This window comes from Muntiacus reevesi, chromosome 15 (assembly GCF_963930625.1).
Source record: "Muntiacus reevesi chromosome 15, mMunRee1.1, whole genome shotgun sequence".
NCBI lineage: Eukaryota > Metazoa > Chordata > Mammalia > Artiodactyla > Cervidae > Muntiacus > Muntiacus reevesi.
This window is the reverse complement of record NC_089263.1, coordinates 28,540,076-28,560,651: the sequence shown is the minus strand read 5'-3', so window position 1 is coordinate 28,560,651 and position 20,576 is coordinate 28,540,076. Positions and strand designations below refer to the sequence as shown.

Genomic DNA, 20,576 nt, shown 5'->3' with positions numbered 1-20,576 from the left:
ACTGAGGAATCCAGATCTGAAAGAGACACGTGCACCCCAATGTTCATCGCAGCACTGTTTATAATAGCCAGGACATGGAAGCAACCCAGATGCCCATCAACAGATGAATGGATAAGGAAGCTGTGGTACATATACACCATGGAATATTACTCAGCCGTTAAAAAGAATTCATTTGAATCAGTTCTAATGAGATGGATGAAACTGGAGCCCATTATACAGAGTGAAGTAAGCCAGAAAGATAAAGAACATTACAGTATACTAACACATATATACGGAATTTAGATAGATGGTGGCGATAACCCTATATGCTAAACAGAAAAAGAGACACAGAAGTACAGAACAGACTTTTGAACTCTGGGGGAGAACGTGAGGGTGGGATGTTTTGAAAGAACAGCATGTATACTATCTATGGTGAAACGGACCACCAGCCCAGGTGGGATGCATGAATCAGGTGCTCTTGCCTGGTGCACTGGGAGGACCCTGAGGAGTCGGGTGGGGAGGGAGGTGGGAGGGGGGATCGGGATGGGGAATACGTGTAACTATATGGCTGATTCATGTCAATGTATGATAAAACCCACTGAAATGTTGTAAAGTGATTGGCCTCCAACTAATAAAATAATATTTAAAAAAAAAAAAAAATGATACTACTATCCAAGGCAATCAACAGATTCAATGCAATCTCTGTCAAAATACCAATGGCATTTATCACAGAACTAGAATAATTTTAAAATTTGTATGGAAACACAAAAGACTTCAAATAGCAAAATAATCTTGAGAAAGAACAGAGCTGGAGATATCACACTCATTGACTGCAGACTATACTACAAAGCTATAGTAATCAAAACAGTATGGTACTGGGATTGGACTTAAGATGGTAGAGTAGAAGGACATGGAACTCAGTTCCTGCCCCAAATACATCAAAAATATATCTACATATGAAATAATTCTCACAGAATACCTACTGAACACTAGCTGTGCTGTGGTAAGTTGCTTCAGTCATGTCTGACTCTTTGCAACCCTATGGACCATAACCCTCCAGGCTCCTCTGTCCTTGGGATTCTCCAGGCAAGCATACTGGAGTGGGTTGCCATGCCTTTCTCCAGGGTATCTTCCTGATCCAGCAACTGAACCCAGCTCTCTTATGTCTCCTGCATTGGCAGGCAGGTTCTATACCACTAGTGATACCTGGGAAGCCCTACCAAACACTAGCAGAAGACCTCAAACACCTCAAGGGACAGGAAAGATCTCCACATAACTGGGTAAGACGATGGGGGGAGGAGGAGAAAACGAAGCAGGATGCAACCTGCAATCCTGGGATGGAACAGTAAAAGAGGACAGAGTCTCACACCCTGGGAAGCCCCCTCACCTTCAGGGAGATCAACGGGCAGAGAAAGGGAGCTATGCAGGCTCAGAGAGGAGTATAACAAATGGTTTGTGGCAGGCAGAACAGAGAGACCTACATAAGACAATGCCGCCAGCCTGCATGCTCCAGCCTGAGACAAACATCCTATGGTATGGGCAGGTGCTGGTGCTGAAACTTGGGGTTTAGAAGACAGATCTGGAAAAAGGACTGGTGTTGGCTGTGTGGAAGTAGCCTGAAGTGGCTGGAACGTGGTAAAGATACAACCAGGTTGTCTGCAGAAAAAGCCTGGGCCCACCATAGAAGCAATGTGCCACAGTTAAGTGGCATGTGAAGGTGGGGGCAGGGCTGCCCTTGCAGCTTCTTTCTCCATGCCCCAGCTGCCACCTGGGTGGGCTCCAGCCTGGGTGAGTCCACATAACCCAAACACTGCCTTGGCTGGCTCCCATGCTCCAGCCACCACCTGAACAGGTTATCACACCCTAGCTACCACCTCTGTGGGCTCCCATGCACCCACCACCAGGTGCCAGTGGGTTGCCCATGTACAGAGGTAACACTGAAATCACAGGTAAGCCCTAGGGACCACATAACTTATAAAGCAGGGCTGAAATCTCTCCCTGGCTGTGTGAGCTGCAGATTTACACCTCTGCTGCCAGCTTGGTAAATTCAGCACCTGCAAGACATTCAAGCAGACAGTGGGTGCTCCTGCGGCTGGGGTGGTCTGGCCTTAGGAGTTGTGGGTTTTGTGGGCACATGTTGTGGGGCTGGGCTGGGCCGGGATCTGAGCTGCCTCCATGGCTCCCTCAGTGAGTCCATGTACATGATTACTGCAGTCCTGGGACCTGACTTCTTGGATCTGTGTTGAAGACCTTGTGAAAACAATACCTGAGAAACACCAGGGTTGACTGTTGGCATTCCCATGGTTGAGGCGGGGCCAAGGGCAGTGTTAACAGTGGACGTTTGATCCCCCATGATGGGTGATGTAATAGAGCATGCTCACCAGTGGGCAGTTCTGGCAGAGCAAAACTCAGCGGCTCCTCTGCCAGTGGGAGTGCTCCAAACTCACCTACCTTGCACTGCAGCTCAGAAACACAACTCAGAAATGGATATGGGGGCTTCTACTCCAATAATTAGGGAGCAGTTGAACAGGGCAGTGACAAACAGAGCAAAGAGGAGGCTCTGCTCAACATCCAACGCAGGCTCTGAAGACAACACCAGTAACACCTCTTACCAAGGCGATAATGGCCAGCATACACTAAGGAAAGAGATGGTAGGCATCCATACTAAAAACAGTCATTGCACCAATTAAACCGACCCAGGTTACACAGCCTCCCACACAAAAACAGCCCTCTAAGACTACAACAGATAACGGTTTCTCCTAAACTCAAAGAGCAAGAGAAATATAGGTAAACGAAGAAGCAGAGGGACCATTCAAATTAAAAGATTAAGAGAATTCTGAAAAAACAATGAAACAGATTTCTACAATCTAATAGACACTGAGTTTAAAAAGAAGATAATGATAATATTGAAGGAATTAAGAAGGATTATTAATAGAAATGCAAGTTACAGTAAAAAACAAATTAGAAATTATAAAAAGGAATCAAGAAAACAGAGAAAACTCATTTGCCAAGATGAAAGCTGAGCTAAAGGCAATGAGTAGCAGAATGAACAATGCAGAAGAACAAATATGTGATCTGGAAGATGAAATAATGTAAATCACCCAATCCGAACAGCAGACAGAAAGCCAAACGAAAAAAATGAAAGCAATATAATAAGAGTCTATGGGATAACACAGAGTTTGCCAACCTACACATAACAGGGCTCCCAGAAGGAGAAGAAAGAGCAAAGAGGACTGAAAATGTATTTCAAGAAATTATGGTTGAAAACTTTCCAAACCTGAAGGAGACAGATATCCTGGTTCAGGAAGCACAGAGGGTTCCAAACAAAATGAATCCAAACAGACCTATACCAAGACATATTTCAAATAAAACAGTAAAATTTCAAGAGAGAATTCTAAAGGCATCAAGAGAAAAAGTTAAATTACAAAAGAACCCCCATGAGGATGTGAACTGATTTCTCTACAGAAATGTTGCAGGCCAGATGAGAATGGTAAGATACATTCAAAGTCCTAAAAGAGAAAAATGTGCAACCTAGGATACCCTACTCAGCAAAATGATCATTTAGAATAGAAGGAAAGACAATTTCCCAACAAAAACTAAAAGAATATAGCAATACCAAATCTATAATAAAGGAAATATTGAAAGGTCTTTTCTAAATGGAAGACTCTGTAAGGAAAATCACAATTAGAAAGTAAATCACTTAAATAAGCCAGTACATAGATCTAAAAAAAAAAAATCAAAAAATTTCTGTGAAAGAGATGATAACCACAATTAACAATAAGAGGATGAACATGAAGATGTAAAAGAGGACATCAAAATCCTAAAACGTTGGGGACAAGAGTAAGAAAATGTAGATTTTTTTCCCTAGAATCTGTTTGATATTATATGATTACCAGACTAAAGCAAGTAGATATGGGAAGTGTTTAACATGCTTGAAAAACAGGGTGACCACAAATCAAAAACACAAAGTCACAAAAAGCAAAAACCAAAAAGAAGCACAATACTAAAGAAAATTATCAAACTACAAAAGGAAAAACAAAACAGAAGGGTCAAAGAAAAAATATAAAATCAATGGGGAAATAAGGTTTAAAATGGCAATAAATACATATCTGTAAATAATTACCACAAATGTCAATATTCTAAATGCTCCAATCAAAATACATAGAGTAGGAGACTGATTAAAAAGTAAAAAACAAAAAAACAAGGGACTACAATATGCTGCCTAGCAGAGACTTACATTAGGGCAAAGGAAACACAGATTCAAAGTGAGGGAATGGACAAAGATATTTCATGTAAAAAGAAATGACAAGAAACACAGGTCACAACACTCATATCAGACAAAATAGACTTTAAAACAAAGGTTATAAACAAGACATAGAAGCAACCTAAATGAACAGTGACAGATGAATGGACTAAGATCAGATGTGTGTGTATATATATGTGTGTGTTGTATACACAAACAAAATGAAATATTATTCCTCCAGAAAAAAGAGTGCAAGAATGCCATTTGCAGCAACATGAATGAGCTAGAGATTATCATAAGTGAAGTAAGTCAGAGAAAGACAAATATCATACAATATTATATGTGGAATAAAAAAAAGTGATACAAATGAATTTATTTATAAAACAGAAACAGACTCACAGACATAGAAAACAAATGTATAGTTACCTAAAGAAAAGGTTTGGCAGGGAAGGATAAATCAGGAATTTGGGAGTAACATACACACACTACTATATACAAAATAGATAAACAACAAGGACCTACTGTATAGCACAAGAACCTATATTCAATATTTGATAATAACATACAGGAAAAAAAAATCTGAAAAAGAACATATATATTCATGTATATATATGTGTGTGTGTGTGTACATAAAACTGAATCACTTTGCTGTACACTTGCAGCTAACACATTGTAAATCAACTATTTATCAATTAAAAATAAATATAAACAAAAACAAAGGTTATAAAGAAAGATACTACATAATGATAAAAGGATCAATACAAGGAGATGATATTACACTTTTCAACATACACGTGCCCAATATAGGAGCACCCAAATACATGAAACAAACACTAACAAACATAGAAGGAAAAACTGATGGGAATGAGAGAATAGTAAAAGACTTTAACAATGGTCACATCAATGGACAGATCTTTGAGACAGAAATATCAATAAGGCAAGAGATACTAAATGATAAAACATAACAGTTAGACTTGATATTTTCAAGACATTACATCCAAAAAAAGGGAAAATATACATTCTTTTCAAGTGCATATGGAACATTTTCTAGGACTGACTACATGCTAGGGCACAAAATAAACCTCAACTAATTTAAAAGCATAGAAATCATTTCAAGCATCTTTTCTGCCCACAGTAGCACAGAAATCAACCACAGAAAAAGAAATAAGAAAAAACCAATTACATGGAGAATAAACAACATGTTACTAAAAACCAGTAAGTCGATAATGAAATCAAAAGGAAATTTAAAACCTTGAGACAAATGACAATGAAAACACAACCATAATAAATCTATGAGGTGCAGCAAAAAATAATTCTTAGAGGGAAGTTCATAGTGATAAAGGCCTTTTTAAAGAAACAAGACAAATCTCAAATAAACAACCTAACTCACCATCTAAAAGAATTAGAAAAAGAACAAACAAAACCTAAAGCCAGCAGAAGGAAGGAGCTAATGAAGGTCAGAGAGAAAATTAAAAAAATTTTAAAGAGCAGGGGGAAAAAAATCAATGAAACCAAGAGCTGGTTCTTTGAAAGAGTAAACAAAACTAACAAACCTCTGGCCATGCTCACCAAGAAGACAGAAGACATAAACAAAATAAGAAATGAAAGAGGAGAAATCACAATCAATATTGCAGAAGTATGAGCAATTATATGCCAACAAAGTCTACTACCTAGAAGAAACGGACAACTTTCTAGAGGAATACAAGCCACCAAAGATGAATCAAAAAGAAACAGAATGGACTGATCACTAGAAGTGAAATAGCACTTGACCTATAAAAACAACAACAACAACTCCCTACAAACAAAAGCCCAGGACCAGATGGCTTCACAGGTGAATTCTACCAAACATACAAAGAAAAATGTACACCAATCCTTCTCAAACTCTTCCAAAAGACTGAAGAGGAAGGAAAACTCCCAAAGACATCCTGTGAAGCCACCATCAACCCAATACCAAAACCAAAGACAATACCAAAAAAGAAAATTACAGGTCAATATTTTTTATGAATATTAGATGCAAAAATTCTCAAGAAAATATTAGCAAACCAAAATCAACAACATATAAAAAACATCATGCACCATGGTCAAGTTGGATTCATCCCAGGGTCACACAGCACATGCAAATCAATCAGTGTGACACATACATCAACAGAGGGCAAAACCCACACGATCACCATAATAGGCACAAAAAAAGCATTTTATAAAACTCAACATCCACTCATGATACAAGTCCTTACAAAAGTGGGTATAGAGGGAACATACCTCAACATAATGAAAGCTATTAATATTTATGACAAACCCACAGCCAATATAATACTCAACAGTGAAAAGCTGAAAGTCTTCCTATGAAAATCTGAAACAAGACAAGTATATCCACTCTTATCACTTCTATTCAATATAGTATTAGAAATCCAGCTGCAGAAATCAGATAAGAAAAAGAAATAAAAGGTATTCAAATTCAGAAGGAAGAGGTAAAACTGTTATCATCTGCAGATGACATGATAGTATATACAGAAAATCCACACAAAAACTATGAGAACTGATAAACAAATTTGGCAAGGTAGCAGGATACAAAGAAACATATGGAAATTGTTTGCACTTCTTTACATTAACAATGAAATATCAGAAAAAGAATGTAAACAAAAATTTCTTTTAAAATCATATTTTAAAAAATCAATACTTAGGAATAGACCTCACCAAGAATGTGAAAGACTTAAATGCGGAAAACTAACAAACATTAGTAAAGGAAATTGAAGATGATTCAAAGAAATGGAAAGATAGCCCAAGCTCTTGGATTGGAAGAATACCATTAAAATGGCCAGTCTACTACCCAAAGCAAACTATAGATGTAATGGGATACTTATCAAATTACTCATGACATTCCTCACAGAACGAGAACAAAAAATCCTAAAATTTATATGAAACCATGAAAGACTCAATTACCAAAGCAATTCTGAGTAAAAAGAACAAAGCTGGAGGTATAACCTTCCCAGGCTTTGAATATTACAAAGCTACAGTAATCAAAACAGCATGGTATTGGCACAATAGCATATGGATCAACAGAACAGAATAGAGAGCCCAGAAATAAAGCCACACACCCATGGCCAGTTAATCTTTGACAAAGGAGGCAAGAATACACAATGGAGGAAAGACAGTCTCTTCAGCAAGTGCTGATGGGAAAGTTGAACAGCCACATACAAATCAATGAGGTTAGAATACACCCTCTCACCACACACAAATAAACACAATATAGCTTACAGGCTGAAATATAAGAGATGACACCATTAAACTCCTAGAAGAGAACACAGGCAAAACCATACCAGTGTCTTCTTATGTCAGTTTCCAAAGCAACAGAAACAAAAGCAAAATTAAACAAATGAATGAAATAATGCCATTTGCAGCAACATAGATATACCTACAGATTATTACACTAAGCAAAGTAATTCAGAAAGAGAAAGATAAATACCATATGATATCACTTGTATGTGGAATCTAAAATACAACACAAATGAACATATCTACAGAAACAGACTCACAGACATAGATAACAGACACTGGGGAGGAAAGACTGGGAGTTTGAGATAGGCAGATACAAACTACCATATATATGGGATAGATAAACAAGGTCCCACTGCACAGGCCAAGGAACTATATTCAATGCCCTATGATAAACCATAATGGAAGAGAATGTAAAAAAGTATATATATGTATAACTAAATCACTGTGCTATACATCAGAAATTAAACATGTAAATCAATTATACTTTAATAAAATTAAAAAAAAAAAAAAAAACAGCATGATACTGGCACAAAAACAGCCATACAGATCAACAGAACAGAGGGCCCAGAAATAAACCCACACACTTATGGTCAATCAATCTTCAATAAAGGAATCAAGAATATACAATGGAAAAGACAGTCACTTCATTAAATGGTACTGGGAAAACTGGACAGCTACATGTAAGAGAATGAAATCAGAACATCTGTCTCAAACCATGTACAAAAAATAAACTCAAAATGGATTAAGTACCTAAATGTAGTACCGGAAACCATAAAACTCCCAGAAGAAAACATAAGCAGAATACCCTTTGACATAAATTGTAGCAATATTTTTTTTGGATCTGTCTCCTAAAGCAAAGTAAATAAAAATAAAAAACAAACGAGACCTAATTAAACTTAAAAGCTTTCACATAGTGAAAGAAACTATCAACAAAATGAAAAGACAAACTTTGGATGGAAGAAAATATTTGTAAGACGTGACTGACAAGGAGTTAATATCGAAAATATATTAACAGCTTATACAACTCAATATCAAAAAAACAACCAGATTAAAAATATGTGCAGAAGACCTGAATATTTTTCCAAAGAAGACACATGAAAAGATGTTTAACAACATTAATCATCAGAGAAATTAAAATCAAAACAAGACATCACCTCACACCTCAGAATGTCTATCATCAGAGAGAACACAAATAACAAATGTTGGCATAGATGTGGAGAAGAGAGAACCCTTGTACACTGTTGGCAGGACTGTAAATTGGTGCAGTCACTGTGGCAAACAGTATGGCTCAAAAAGCGAAAAACAGAACTACCATGTGACCCAGCAATTCTACTCTGGGTATATACGGGGGGAAAAATGAAAACACTGATTTGAAAAGATACGTGCACATCAGTGTTCATAGCAGCCCTGTTTGTAACAGCCAAGATATGGAAACAAACTAAGTGTCCACGAACAGATGAATGGATAAAGAATATGTAGTAGATAACGGAATACTACTCAGCCACAAAAGGTATGAAATTTTGCCATTTGCAACAACATGGATGGACTTATGCTTAGAGAAATGTCAGACTGAAAAAGACAAATACTGTATGATATCACTCAAATGGAATCTAAAAAATAAAACAAATAATGATTACAACAAAAAAGAATCAGATGAGAGAACAAACTAGTGGTTACCAGTGAGAAGAGGGAAGGGAAGGGGGGCAAGTTAGGGACAGTGAGATTAAGAAGTACAAGCTACTATGCATAAAATTACAAGGATATATTGTGCATGTGCATGCATGCTAGGGCACTTTCTGTTGTGTCCAACTCTTTGTGACCCTGTAGACTGTAGCCCATCAGGCTCCTCAGTCTATGGGATTCTCCAGGCAAGAATACTGGAGTGGACTGCCATGCCCTCCAGGATATATTGTACAGCATAGGAGATACAGCCAATGTTTTATCACTATAAATGGAATATAAACTTTAAAAACTGTGAATCACTGTTGTACATCTGAAACGTATATAATATGGCACATCAACTATATCTCAATAAAAAAAACTTGCACTAATCATTTAAATGTTTTGTCTTTACTTAAAACATTAAATAGTAAAATTTAAAATACCATAGCAAATTAAGAGTACACAATAGAAGGGTAAAGCCATGTATTTCAGCGCCTTCAAGGGCACGTTCTTTCCTGCTTTTCACTGGCCCCTGCCGGCCAGATGGCCAGCTCTGCACCTCCTCCACCTTCCTTTACTGTCCTGCTTTGGCTCCTGTAGCCTCACTTAATATCCTGCAGTGCTCTGAAAACTAACCTGCGCCCCTCACGTCCTCATGCCTTTACCAATGCCTCCTCTACCAGGAACACCCCACTCTTCTCCCTGCTATACTTCTGTGAACTCCCGCGCATCCTCCAAGGTGCTACCCTGGCAGACCTCGGCCTGAGGGGCTCGGACGAGGCCCGGAGCAGGGAGGGACTTACTCGAGGAACCTGGTGATGTACTCGCGGCTGCAGCGGGACCAGGTGAGCGGCGCGGCGTCGTACAGGAGCTGTGGAGACATGATGAAAGGCCGTTTCCCAACGGGCTCACAGTCATTGCCGCTTCCGTCATGCTGAATGCCAAAACTGTGTGAGAGCACAGGCCCCAGGGGCGGGTGAGCCGGCGGGAAGCCCGCCAGCCCACTCCCTCCCTCAGGGGTCAGCGAGGTGCCGGGTCCTGGCTCTGTGTGGCCGGGGAGGGAGAGTCTCTGAGCCTCCATTTCCTTAAGGTAAAGTGTGGGTGTGACAACCGGTATCCCCCGGGGCCCGCCAGCAGCTGATCCTGAACTGAACACCAGGGACCAGAGAGCAGCCCAGCGCCTGCGCTGAGCTGGCTGACAACAGCCATCCAGGGGGCACCCGGGGGCCCACGGTGGCCCCCGCGGCCTCACTGGCCTCACTGGTCTGACGGAGCTCCTCCCCACCCCAGGTCCTATCTCAAGGCTGTGCAGTGGAGTCAGGGAGTCTGAGCTGCCACGCCACAGGAAAGGTCTCCGGAGACCATCCTTGGAAAGACACGAAAACAATTACGTTTGCTGAGCACTTACTATGTGCCAGGCAGCATACTAAGCTCTTTTCAGAAACACTATCTCACTCAGTCCTCAGTGATGAGCCAACCCCACCAACAGCGCTGTCTCCGTGAGCCTGCCCTCGCGGGCTCCCAGATCATCTAAGATGCTGCCATACTCACAGCTAAACAGTCCAGGCACAGGTGGCTGAGGGCAGGGGCCATGGTTGGGCGGGACAGCCTTACAGGGAGGTATCCAATACAGAGAGCCTTTCACATCCCTGAATCCAGCCCCCTCAGCCAACAGGGAGCACATGGAGGCCCAGAGAGGGCAGGGCTTGCCTAGGGTCACAGAGTAATTAGGAATGGGGTGCGTGGCAGGGACCAAGAGTCAAAAATGCAAGCACTGAGGGCAACAGGGAGGGACAAAGACCTGTGGTGACTCTCTGGCCCATCTCAACCCCACTTCAGTTAAGACTTAGTCATCTCCTGTCTAACAGGAAAGCAGCCTGGTTGCAGGGTGGCGGCAGGGCAGGACAGAATATGGCTAGGCTGGGCTCATTCCTCAAGACAGGGCTCCCTTCCCTGGGATTGCATGGGCCATCAGCCTGGCTGGCTGGTGCCTCCAGGTTGGGAGGTAAGTCCAGATTCTTAGTGTGGCCGTGGGGGTGGCAGAGTACCTGTGCCCGAGCTCATGGGCCACGGTGAAGGCCAAGGGCAGGCCCGCGTCCTCGTTGATGCTGCAGCTGCGGTGTGGCTGGCACATGCCTGCCACATGGGACAGGCCCAGGGTCTCGCAGGGCTGGTTCATGGCCGCACACAGGTCCTTCCTGCACATGCAGAGAGAAGGGGGCCCTCAGACTGACCTGGCCTGGAGCCAGGCCCTCCCAAGCTGAGGGGGCCAGAGAAGGACCCCTGCTGACTCTGAGGGAGGGTGGGTGCAAGAAGGATACTTCTCCCATCGCTCTCAGACCAGCCTAGGCGCCTTCAGGAAGCAGCGACCCTTATTCACACAAGACACCTCTCTGGGCCTAGGGAGCAGACCCATGCACAGACAATTTGGGTTACTACCCCAGTGAGAAGCTGCTGGAGCTCAGCAAAGGGAAATCCACCTGAAGTTCAAAAATACTGCCTCTGAACAGATTAGGAGTTGTCAGAAGTTGGGGTCATGTTGGAGTGGGGAAGTATGGGAGTAAGATTTTCTGGTTATAAATGAATACCACAAGAGACCCTTCTAATGGAACCATTCTATATCTAGACTGGGCAATAGGTACAAAACTTACACGTGTGATAAATTGTAGAGGACTAAATACACACACAAATAAGTGTATGTAAAACTAGTGAAACCTGAGTATGGTCTGTGGATCATATCAGTGTCAATTTTCTGATTGGGATTTAACTAGAGTTATGCCAGATGTTGGGGGCTTTCTTGGTGGCTCAGATGGTAAAGAATCTGCCTGTGATGCAGGAGTGAAAGTGTTAGTCACTCAGTCGTGTCCAACTCTTTGCGACCCCATGGACTGTAGCCCGCCAGGCTCCTCTGTCCGTGGAACTCTCCAGGCAAGAATACTGGAGTGGGTTGCCATTTCCTTCTCCAGGGGATCGTCCCAACCTAGGGATCGAACCTGGGTCTCCCACACTGCAGGCAAATTCCTCACCACCTAAGCCACCAGGGAAAAGCCAGATTCAACCCCTGAGTCAGGAAGGTCCCCTGGAGAAGAGAATGGCTATCCATTCCAGTACTCTTGCCTGGAGAATTTCACGGACAGAGGAGCCTGGCAGGCTACAGTCCATGGAGTTGCAAAAGAGTCGGACACAACTGAGCGACTAACACTTTCACACCAGATGTTACCACTGTGGGAAACTGGATGAAGTGTAAACGGTACCTCCCTACATTATTTCTGACAACTGCACGAGAATTAACAACGAATAGCTCACAATGAACATTCACAATAAAAAGCTCTCCCCAAGTGCTGTTGAAACCCCGTCTTGGATCAAAGGTGTGGAAACCCTCCTCCAGATGAGGCTCCTGAGAGGAGGGCCATGTCTGCCCCCTTCCTGGGGCTTCTCCCCGAGGGTCAGGTGGCACCTCCCTCCCACGCAGGCTCTCCCAGCTGCACCCCGGGCCCCCTCCCCACAGCTGCCAGGACCTGGTGAGCAGAATGGCCGTGTCGTGGTGCAGCGGGTGGGCATCCCCCTTCATGTTGATGCTTTTCTGCCACTTGCAGAAGCTCCTCAGGGTGTTGTCTGCGTGATGAGTGATCTTCAGGTCCTCCTGCGGGCAGAGAGCACAGCCACTGAAGCCCTCCGCCAGAGCTCTGAAGTGTCAGGCCAAATTCTCCTCCACAGGAAGGTGGGAGACAGAGGCCCAGAGGTGGCAGCAGGCAGACCTGTGGGCCCCAGGCCAGTCTCTAGTCTGACCACCCCTCCCACAGGCACCTGCCAGAGGGAGCCTAAGAGAGGGTCAGCCAGGGGTGACAGATGACACTGAGTGGGCCAAGGAGGCCCTGGCTGTGCCGCTCCACACAAGGCAGCTCGGGTGAGTGACAGGAGGGCTCTGGCAGCTGATGCCTATCCCAGGGGGCAGTGTGAGGTCACGTGACTTCTCACCTCCTCATCTTCCAGCAGGATCAAGCGCACGATGGTGATGTGGATGGGGTTCCCGATGCTGGGGTCATGAAACAGACCGGCCACCTACCCAAGAAATAAGGGTCAGGCTGTCACCTCGGATATATGACACAGGCAGCCTCTGCTGACCTCCAACCTACCTGGAGGGATGCACACCCATGTTCACACACAGGGGAGCTCACACAGTACAGGGATCCCATACATGAAAGTACTCACACCTGAACACACACTTCCCCAGCCCAGCATTGGCAGAAACTGGAGGGGACAAGAGGGCCTCCCAGGCTCTGGGGTCCTGAGCATCTATCTGGGATCCTATTCTCCAGCTTGTACCTCCAAATGCTGGCTTGCTGGCCCATCTCAGGGCCCTCCTCTGTCCTGGGCTGGGATGGCCCTGCCACCCACTCTTGCCCTGGGGAGGCTGGGACCAGCATCCCAGGGGTGAGCCCTCTCATGAGGCAGGAACTAGGCACAGCCTGGGGGAGGGATGGAGGCAGACAAGGCCCATCTTCCCTGGGGCTGACAGCCATAGGGCCAAGAGGGCAGGCATGCATGCCTCTCAGAGGCCCCCAGAGCTAACCCCACTCAGACCCAAGACAGAGGCCATCCCCAAAGATGGACAGTGTGCCAAGGTGCAGGGAAATGGCAGGTAAAGCTTCCTGTTCTTTTAAAGCTCCCTCAGGACAAGGAAGAAGCCAGCCCATGAGTGGAGACAGGGGTCAAGTTCCCAGCAGGCAGAGATGTCAGGACACATCCATTTTGAGTTGGCTTCTAGCAATTCCATCAAGAGAAATATATTCAAATATGAATGGAGAAAAAATGTACCGTTAAGAGGGCACAAAAGCCCCTGATAAGGGGATGAATCATACTTTCAGAGCTCAAGGTCAGGAATGGTGAAGTCAGTGATGTAATAACGTGCCTCCCTCATCTCTAGGCACATGCTGGGACCTGGGGGCCCCTCTGCACTGCCTTCCTCCCCCACATCAACCAATTCTGCCTCCGAAATTTTGCCTTCTAGCCCACCTGCAGCCCTGCAGCCCAGCCATTTGTCTCTGAATGCAAACCCAATCACATCATGTCTTTGCTTAAAACCAGTGGGTCTTCACTGTTCACAGGTAAAGACAAATGTCCTAAGCCTGGTACACAGGCCTGTGTGGTCTGGTCCCTGTCCACCTCTATGACCTCACTCTTCTCCTCAAACCTCCTCCCTCCCTGACTCTAACTACTCTGGCTTTCTCCCAGAATCCCACGATCCTTCCTACACAGGGCCTTTGCAGATGCTGTGCCCTCAGCCTAGAACACCTTCTCAAGTTATCTCTTACCCCTTCTCCAGCTCTTGCCCCTCCATCACGTCTTCTGAGAGCTTTTATTCTACCCGACACTCCCAAACCACCATGAACTTGTCTTCTCTAGGAACCCCTCCATCACACTTTCACATTTATCAGTTTCATTAATATCTCTCTCCCCTTCCAGACCATAAGCTCCATGGGCTCCCTCTGATCCGTCCAGGTTCCTAGCACATTATGGACTCAAGAAACAGTTGCTGAATGAATGAATGAAGCTCGAGAGCTTGTTAAGTTTTTCCAATGCATTATCTCATTCAAAAAAAAAGTTAAAATACAAAGAGTCCCCTGGAGAAAATCAAATTAAAAGAAAAAAGTTTTCCTAGACAATATGCAAGTGAGCTTGGCAGCAGCCCCTAACAGAGGCTCCAAAGGATGAGAAGCCCCGAGGGTCTGCTAAGACCTATCCCAGTGACTGGCCCACCTTATGTCCTGAGTTAGGGCTGGGATAGCTTCCTGCCACCACAAAGTCCCCCCACTCAGTGTCAATAACACTTTTCACTGTCCCCCAAGAAGTACGGAGGTGAAATGCTGGGAGGTACTGGAAGAAGGTGGAATCATTAATTGTTTACTAAATCAAACAGTGAGTCTGTATACGGCCTGAGGTCAGGGTGGTTATCTCAGCTAGATACCCAGGAAAGACAAGCCTTTTCTGCTGCAGGCCTAGAGAGCAAGCTGGGGTAGGCAGTGTTCATGGGGCTTACCAGTGACTACAAGCTCCCAACGAGCTAACAGTATGACAAGAGCCACTCAAAAAGGGCCCTTGACCTCAGAGGACATGAACAGAATTGGGGGTGCAAAAATGGGGGGACCTCTCTTGTTATGCTCGGAATAGACCTACCTGAGCTCCTGGACTCAGACCTGGGTCTGGCACAGTGAGAAACTGGTAACCTGTAGGAGGCCCTGGTAAAGAGGATGAGGCTGTCCTGAAGGTGGCTGTAGGGCTGAAGAGCAGATCTTCAGTAGCCACAACAGCAGCAGCTAACACTGACCGAGCCTAACACACACGGTCCTCATGCCGGGAGCTTCACGTGCCTTAGCTCACTTAATCTTTGCACCTCTCAGGCAGGCATAAGAATCGCCATCTTACAGATGGAGCAACTGAGGCTCCAAGAGAGGCTGAATACGGGATCAGAAACCCAGGTCTGACAGCATCAAAGTTTCTGCTCTTACTTCTTAAGTTTGGGAAGTGCTGCCTGCCTCCTCTCTAATGGATGGATTCTAAATGTGTACAGCTCTGGAGGCTCTGAGGAGTACTGCAGTAAAGTCTGTTATTTTTTTTTTTTAACCCTGTGTTGCCAAACTTTCAAAAGCGCCATCCTTCTTCACAGAACATTTATTAGCATCTCTTGGAACAAGTACTCCCCAGAATATTCTTTGAGAAATGCTACAAGGCAGAGCTTCCCAAGCCTGGGATCTTATTCTTATGCATCCATCACCATGTGCTTCGTACAGAGCTGACACTCAGCACTCATGTCAGCCTTACATGAACAAACATCTGCTCTAGAGGAAAAAGGGGGTAAGTTCTCCTCACTCCCACCACCCTGTGCCCTCATCCTTCTAGCACACTCTGGCCACCACAGCTACCCAGCTGTCCCTCTGTGGGGCAGGCTAAGAGGCAGAGAGGACTGACTGGGGCTTTGGAAGCAGATAAATCTGAGCTCCGGTCTCAGCTCTGCCACTCACTAGCTCCGTGACCTTGAGAAGTTCCTTGGACTCCCTGATCCTTTGTTCCTCCAACTACAAAGTGGGGCTGGGGCTGAGATGAGGCAGTGGGTGTGGAACACCGGCCAAGTAGCAGGTGTTCAGAAGGCTCAGCCCTAAGACCCAGTCCAGTCCTCCCCGGAGGCTGGCTGCCTGCCGCCCATGCCCCTATCATTTCCTGGAGTCTCCCTGTTGGGTATCTAGCACTATTAGCTTCACAGGTGCCTCCGCTCTGTCCAGACCAATGCTGGACTTGCCAGCTCACGAAAATTGTGACACTGTCCAGAGCACATGACTCTGAAAGCCAGACCCTCCCTCCTCCAGGGTGGGGCTCACAAGGTAAATGCCTGTGTCCTGTGGGCCTAGACAGGGAGGCGGGAAGGGGCCTTGCTCTGGGGCCAAATCCTTGACCGCTGGCACACAGGGGATGTCACGGCAGAGCTTGGAGGGCTCGATACCATCCCACATGGGACACTCAGTAAAAGTGAGGCTGATGAACCCAGGTAACAATTGGTGACTCCAGCCAAGCTCCTAGGCCTCTTTCAGGCTGAACCTGCAAGGGGAGGATCTCGTGGCCTGGAAACCAGGTCTTGCCCCTCACCCCACCCCACCCCACCCCAGCCAAGGAGCAGGGCCCTGCCGTCCAGCAACAATTCCTCTTGGACCTGGTGGTTAGTGGCTTGTTTCCCTGGGCAGACAAGGCTAGATGGAGGCTCGGCTGGGCCTTAAGAGACCTCAGGTGTCAGGCAGAAGGCCATGGCCTTTATTCCATTAGGAGGAGGGAGCCAACATGGGTGGCCAAGTTGGGCAGGAACTGGCCCGGAGCTGAGCTTGCCAATGCAGACTTGAGCAGTGGGGGCATGATGGCCACAGACAGAGCCCCTTCCTTTCTCTGACCCTTGGTTTCATGGCCATAAAAGAAGTGGCCTTAGATGACCCAGAGCACACACTTCCTTTAGTGTTTTGGGGGTGAAAGGCTGATGGGGGTAGGTCGCAGCACATGACACTGGCCACACCAGCCACAGGGCACACACACCCAACCCGCTCTCAGTCACCCAGCCCAGAGGGAAAACAGTGCTGTTCAGTGGGGAGCCTGCTAAGAATGCCAAGGGCAGAGATCTCTTCTCCCAGGGGGCGCAGGAAGCAGGTTGGCTGCTTGAGGCCTCCCACCTACACACCTGGGGCGGCAGCTGGGAGGGACTGGCTGGCACTAAAGGAGTGGGAATCACCAGCTTCAACCTGCCACAGTGCCCCAGGTAGGACTTGGGAGATCGGGGCTCCTGTCCGGCTATGTCCTGGCCTAGCCTTGTGACCTGGGCAAGTCACTCACCCTCACGGGGCCTAGTTATTTCAACTGTCCTATGGGATCAAGACAGTATGCCAATTCTATTGTACCACCCAAGTACTACTGTCATCCCCAATTCACAGCTGAGAAAGCTGAGGCTAAGACAGGTAATGTGGCTTGCCCAAGGTCACCACCAGCTAGTAGAACACAGGACTGTACAGGTCCTTCTAACTCTAATGCCTGCTGATGGCCCAGGCAGGAGCTGGTCTGATTGGGCATTTCCACGTCCCCAGTGACCAGCCCAGGTCCCAGCACAGAGGAGGGACGTGCTGGTTTAGAGTGGTGTGGACAGGCCAACCAGTCTACGAGCGCCTCCAGGCAGGCACAAGGTCGAGATTGCTTCATCCCCTCCTCCCCCACTCTGGTCCTAGCAGTGGGCAGAGGCTGCTGAGCCATTGGGCTGCCAAGACCTCCAGTCTCACATCTGCCCAGGTTCTCTCCCAGTGACTCAGGAGCTGGAAGCCTGTACCTGGCTTGAGTCCTGGGGTAACCCCTTTGGGGCTCACCAACACCGCCTCCTGGCAGCCCTCACCACCCCCCACCACACGCTGCCTGCAGCAGCCTCACCATGTTCATGATGGTCAGCACGTAGCTCTCGACATTCGGCTGCCCGTGGTACTCCACCATTTTGGTGTCGGCTACCACCAGGGTCTCCACCCACTTCTCTTTGCTGACAGAGCGCCGGTATCGACGCCTCAGCCGCCGCCGCCACTGCTGCCGCTGTTCCCAGTGCTCCCGCTGCAGCTCCAGCTCTGGAAACTCTGTGGGCGCAGAAGGGGTGGGGGCTAGCTGCCAGGAGGCTGGCCCAGGACACACGTCTCAAGGACCTCTCCCCAGTGAGCCCTCTCTGGGTCAGCAGGAACAGTGCTGGGGACAAGGGGCCTGCACTCCCAGTGTGACTCTGCCCCCCACCTGTGCTGTGTGGCCCTGACCTAGTCACTTCCCTTGTCTGACCCTGGGGCTGCCTGACAATAAATAGATAAGCCTAGCAGCCTTAGAGGATGACTTCGATGGGGCTATGAACACCGTGAAGCATCGAGCCTGTGAGGCGAGCTCCTGAGCCCCTACCTCCCTATGCTGATCCACCCCCGCTGGGGGGTAAGTACTTCCCAGTACACATAGACCCCTCAACCTAACCCCCAGCCTGGGGAGGCTGACCAAGACCCCAATCAGCTGACCCGTCCTGGAGACCTGCCCCACTGCCCAGGCTGCCCCCCAGATCAGAAGAGTGAGCACATCTATGAAGCTGGGGAAACCGAGGCCAAGAAGCAAGCCTTGGTGAATATGTGTCCCAGGAAAGAGAGTCCCTAGCCGTGGGTAGCTTGTGAAGCTGGGGCATTCCACAGACCCCAGCAACCTTTAGCAGGCAGTTCCTCACCTGGACTGGCCCAGCACGGACTGGCCACTCTGCAGACGAGGTGCTGGGTGCCACACTCTAGGTCCCCAATAACAGAGGTCAGTTTTTCTGGGGTGAGACCAGAGTGGGGAGGGGAGGGAGGTTCCCGCCTAGTTGAACTGCTGAGGTTGCGAATGGCCCAGCCTTGCCTGGACACTCGAGAAAGAATGACTGCCACAGCTAGAGATGTCACAGGCAGGGAGCAGGGAGGGGACACAGAGAGGCTGAGCCCTGAGGTGGGGAGGTAGATGAGCTGGTGGTGAGGGGAGTCAGTCCCGGGGATGAGCTGGGGCAGATCCATCTACATGCCCGCACACAGAGGGCACAGGCTATGATGATGTGGCTGCTGGTTTGTCTGTGTCCCTTCAGTCCCAGAGAAGCTGGGCATGGGGGTGTTAACAGAGGATTCTAGAAAGGCCCCTCCATGGTCCCAGACTCATCCCCTACCCCAGAGCTGGTAGCAGAGAAACACACCTTTCACCCCACAGGTGCCTGGAGCCCTGGAGTCCCCCGGCTCTGCCCACTTCTCAGGAGCTTGGCGCTTGTATACCACGTGGGGCTGGGCGTGGCCAGGCCGGGCGGGGACACCATCCAGGGGCTCAATGAAGTAGTCCTCGTTGGAGAGCTGGAACACACCTTTCTGGGAAAGGAGCACCCGGGTCACACAGCGGGTATTGGCACTCGGCTGCCCTCCCCCACCCCAGAGGCCCGGCCTGCTCAGCAGCGCCCATCACGCCAGCTGACCCCAGGCACACTGCGCTTTCCTCCCCCTAGATCTTTACTCACTTTGTACCCTCTGGCTGGAACACCCCTCCCTACCACCTTACCCAGCCAAAGGCTTCTAGGCTGAGCTCAGAAGCCATCAGCCCAGGAGGCTGCTCCATACACCCACCCCACCCCTTAGCCCATAAGAAGCACAAAATAGGTCTGCATCCCCCACATTCCAAAGATAAGCAAGAATTACAATTAAACGCTTAACACCAAGGGAAAAAAAGCTTTGGGTTAGTAATGTACAGCATGGTGACTATAGTTAATAACACTGTTTTGTGTTTCTGAAAGTTGCTAAGAAAGATGAAAAGTTCTCATCACAAGAAAAAAAACCTATATGTACACAAATTTGTAACTAGACTTACTGTGATCATTTTACAATATGTTAATAAATTGCTGTCAAATTGTCTGAAACTAATATTTTGATAATGTCTCAATAAAAAAAAAATTTGATTACCAAAAGAAAGAAGGAAAGAAATGGGTTTCCTTCCAAATCCAACAAGATGGCCATGGAGATACCCAATGTCACCAGGACACCCTCTTCCTTGGTCCCAGGATCTTCCAGAGAAGGGAAATTGAAAGGGGTGTCTCCGGGATGTTTGCTGGCATTCAGAGAGGCCAGAGGAAGGAGGGGCCTTGGGAAGCATCTTTGAGCAACCCACCAGCTACTAGGGAAGCTCAGGACTCCAACATGGAAGAAAGTTTTTCCTCCCTTGGACCCCTCCTCATTGGTGCCAAGTCAGCCAGCTGGGTCGCTCAGGGCAGAGAGCCTGGAGTGCTAGACAGTGTATCATTAGCTCTAGGGGCTGGAGGCCTGGGTTGACCCCACTACTGGAAAACTGAGTGACCTTGGGCAGCTTCCTCTCT

At 46.8% G+C, this 20,576-nt stretch overlaps 1 protein-coding gene across 2 annotated transcripts in view; it reads right to left on the bottom strand.

Annotated features, from left to right (window-relative positions):
• Positions 1-20,576, bottom strand: part of ADAMTS7 (ADAM metallopeptidase with thrombospondin type 1 motif 7) — a 58,181-nt gene that overhangs the window by 26,864 nt on the left and 10,741 nt on the right. For both annotated transcript variants that reach the window (XR_010659108.1, XM_065906292.1), the window contains exons 3-8: positions 19,416-19,581; positions 18,113-18,306; positions 13,139-13,222; positions 12,679-12,803; positions 11,209-11,358; positions 9,964-10,107 (exon numbers count right to left, since the gene is read on the bottom strand). Coding sequence is in view for 1 of the 2 variants with exons in the window: in XM_065906292.1 (XP_065762364.1) it covers positions 9,964-10,107; positions 11,209-11,358; positions 12,679-12,803; positions 13,139-13,222; positions 18,113-18,306; positions 19,416-19,581 (863 nt within the window). In the remaining variant the exon portion in view is untranslated. The remainder of the gene's footprint in view (positions 1-9,963; positions 10,108-11,208; positions 11,359-12,678; positions 12,804-13,138; positions 13,223-18,112; positions 18,307-19,415; positions 19,582-20,576) is intronic.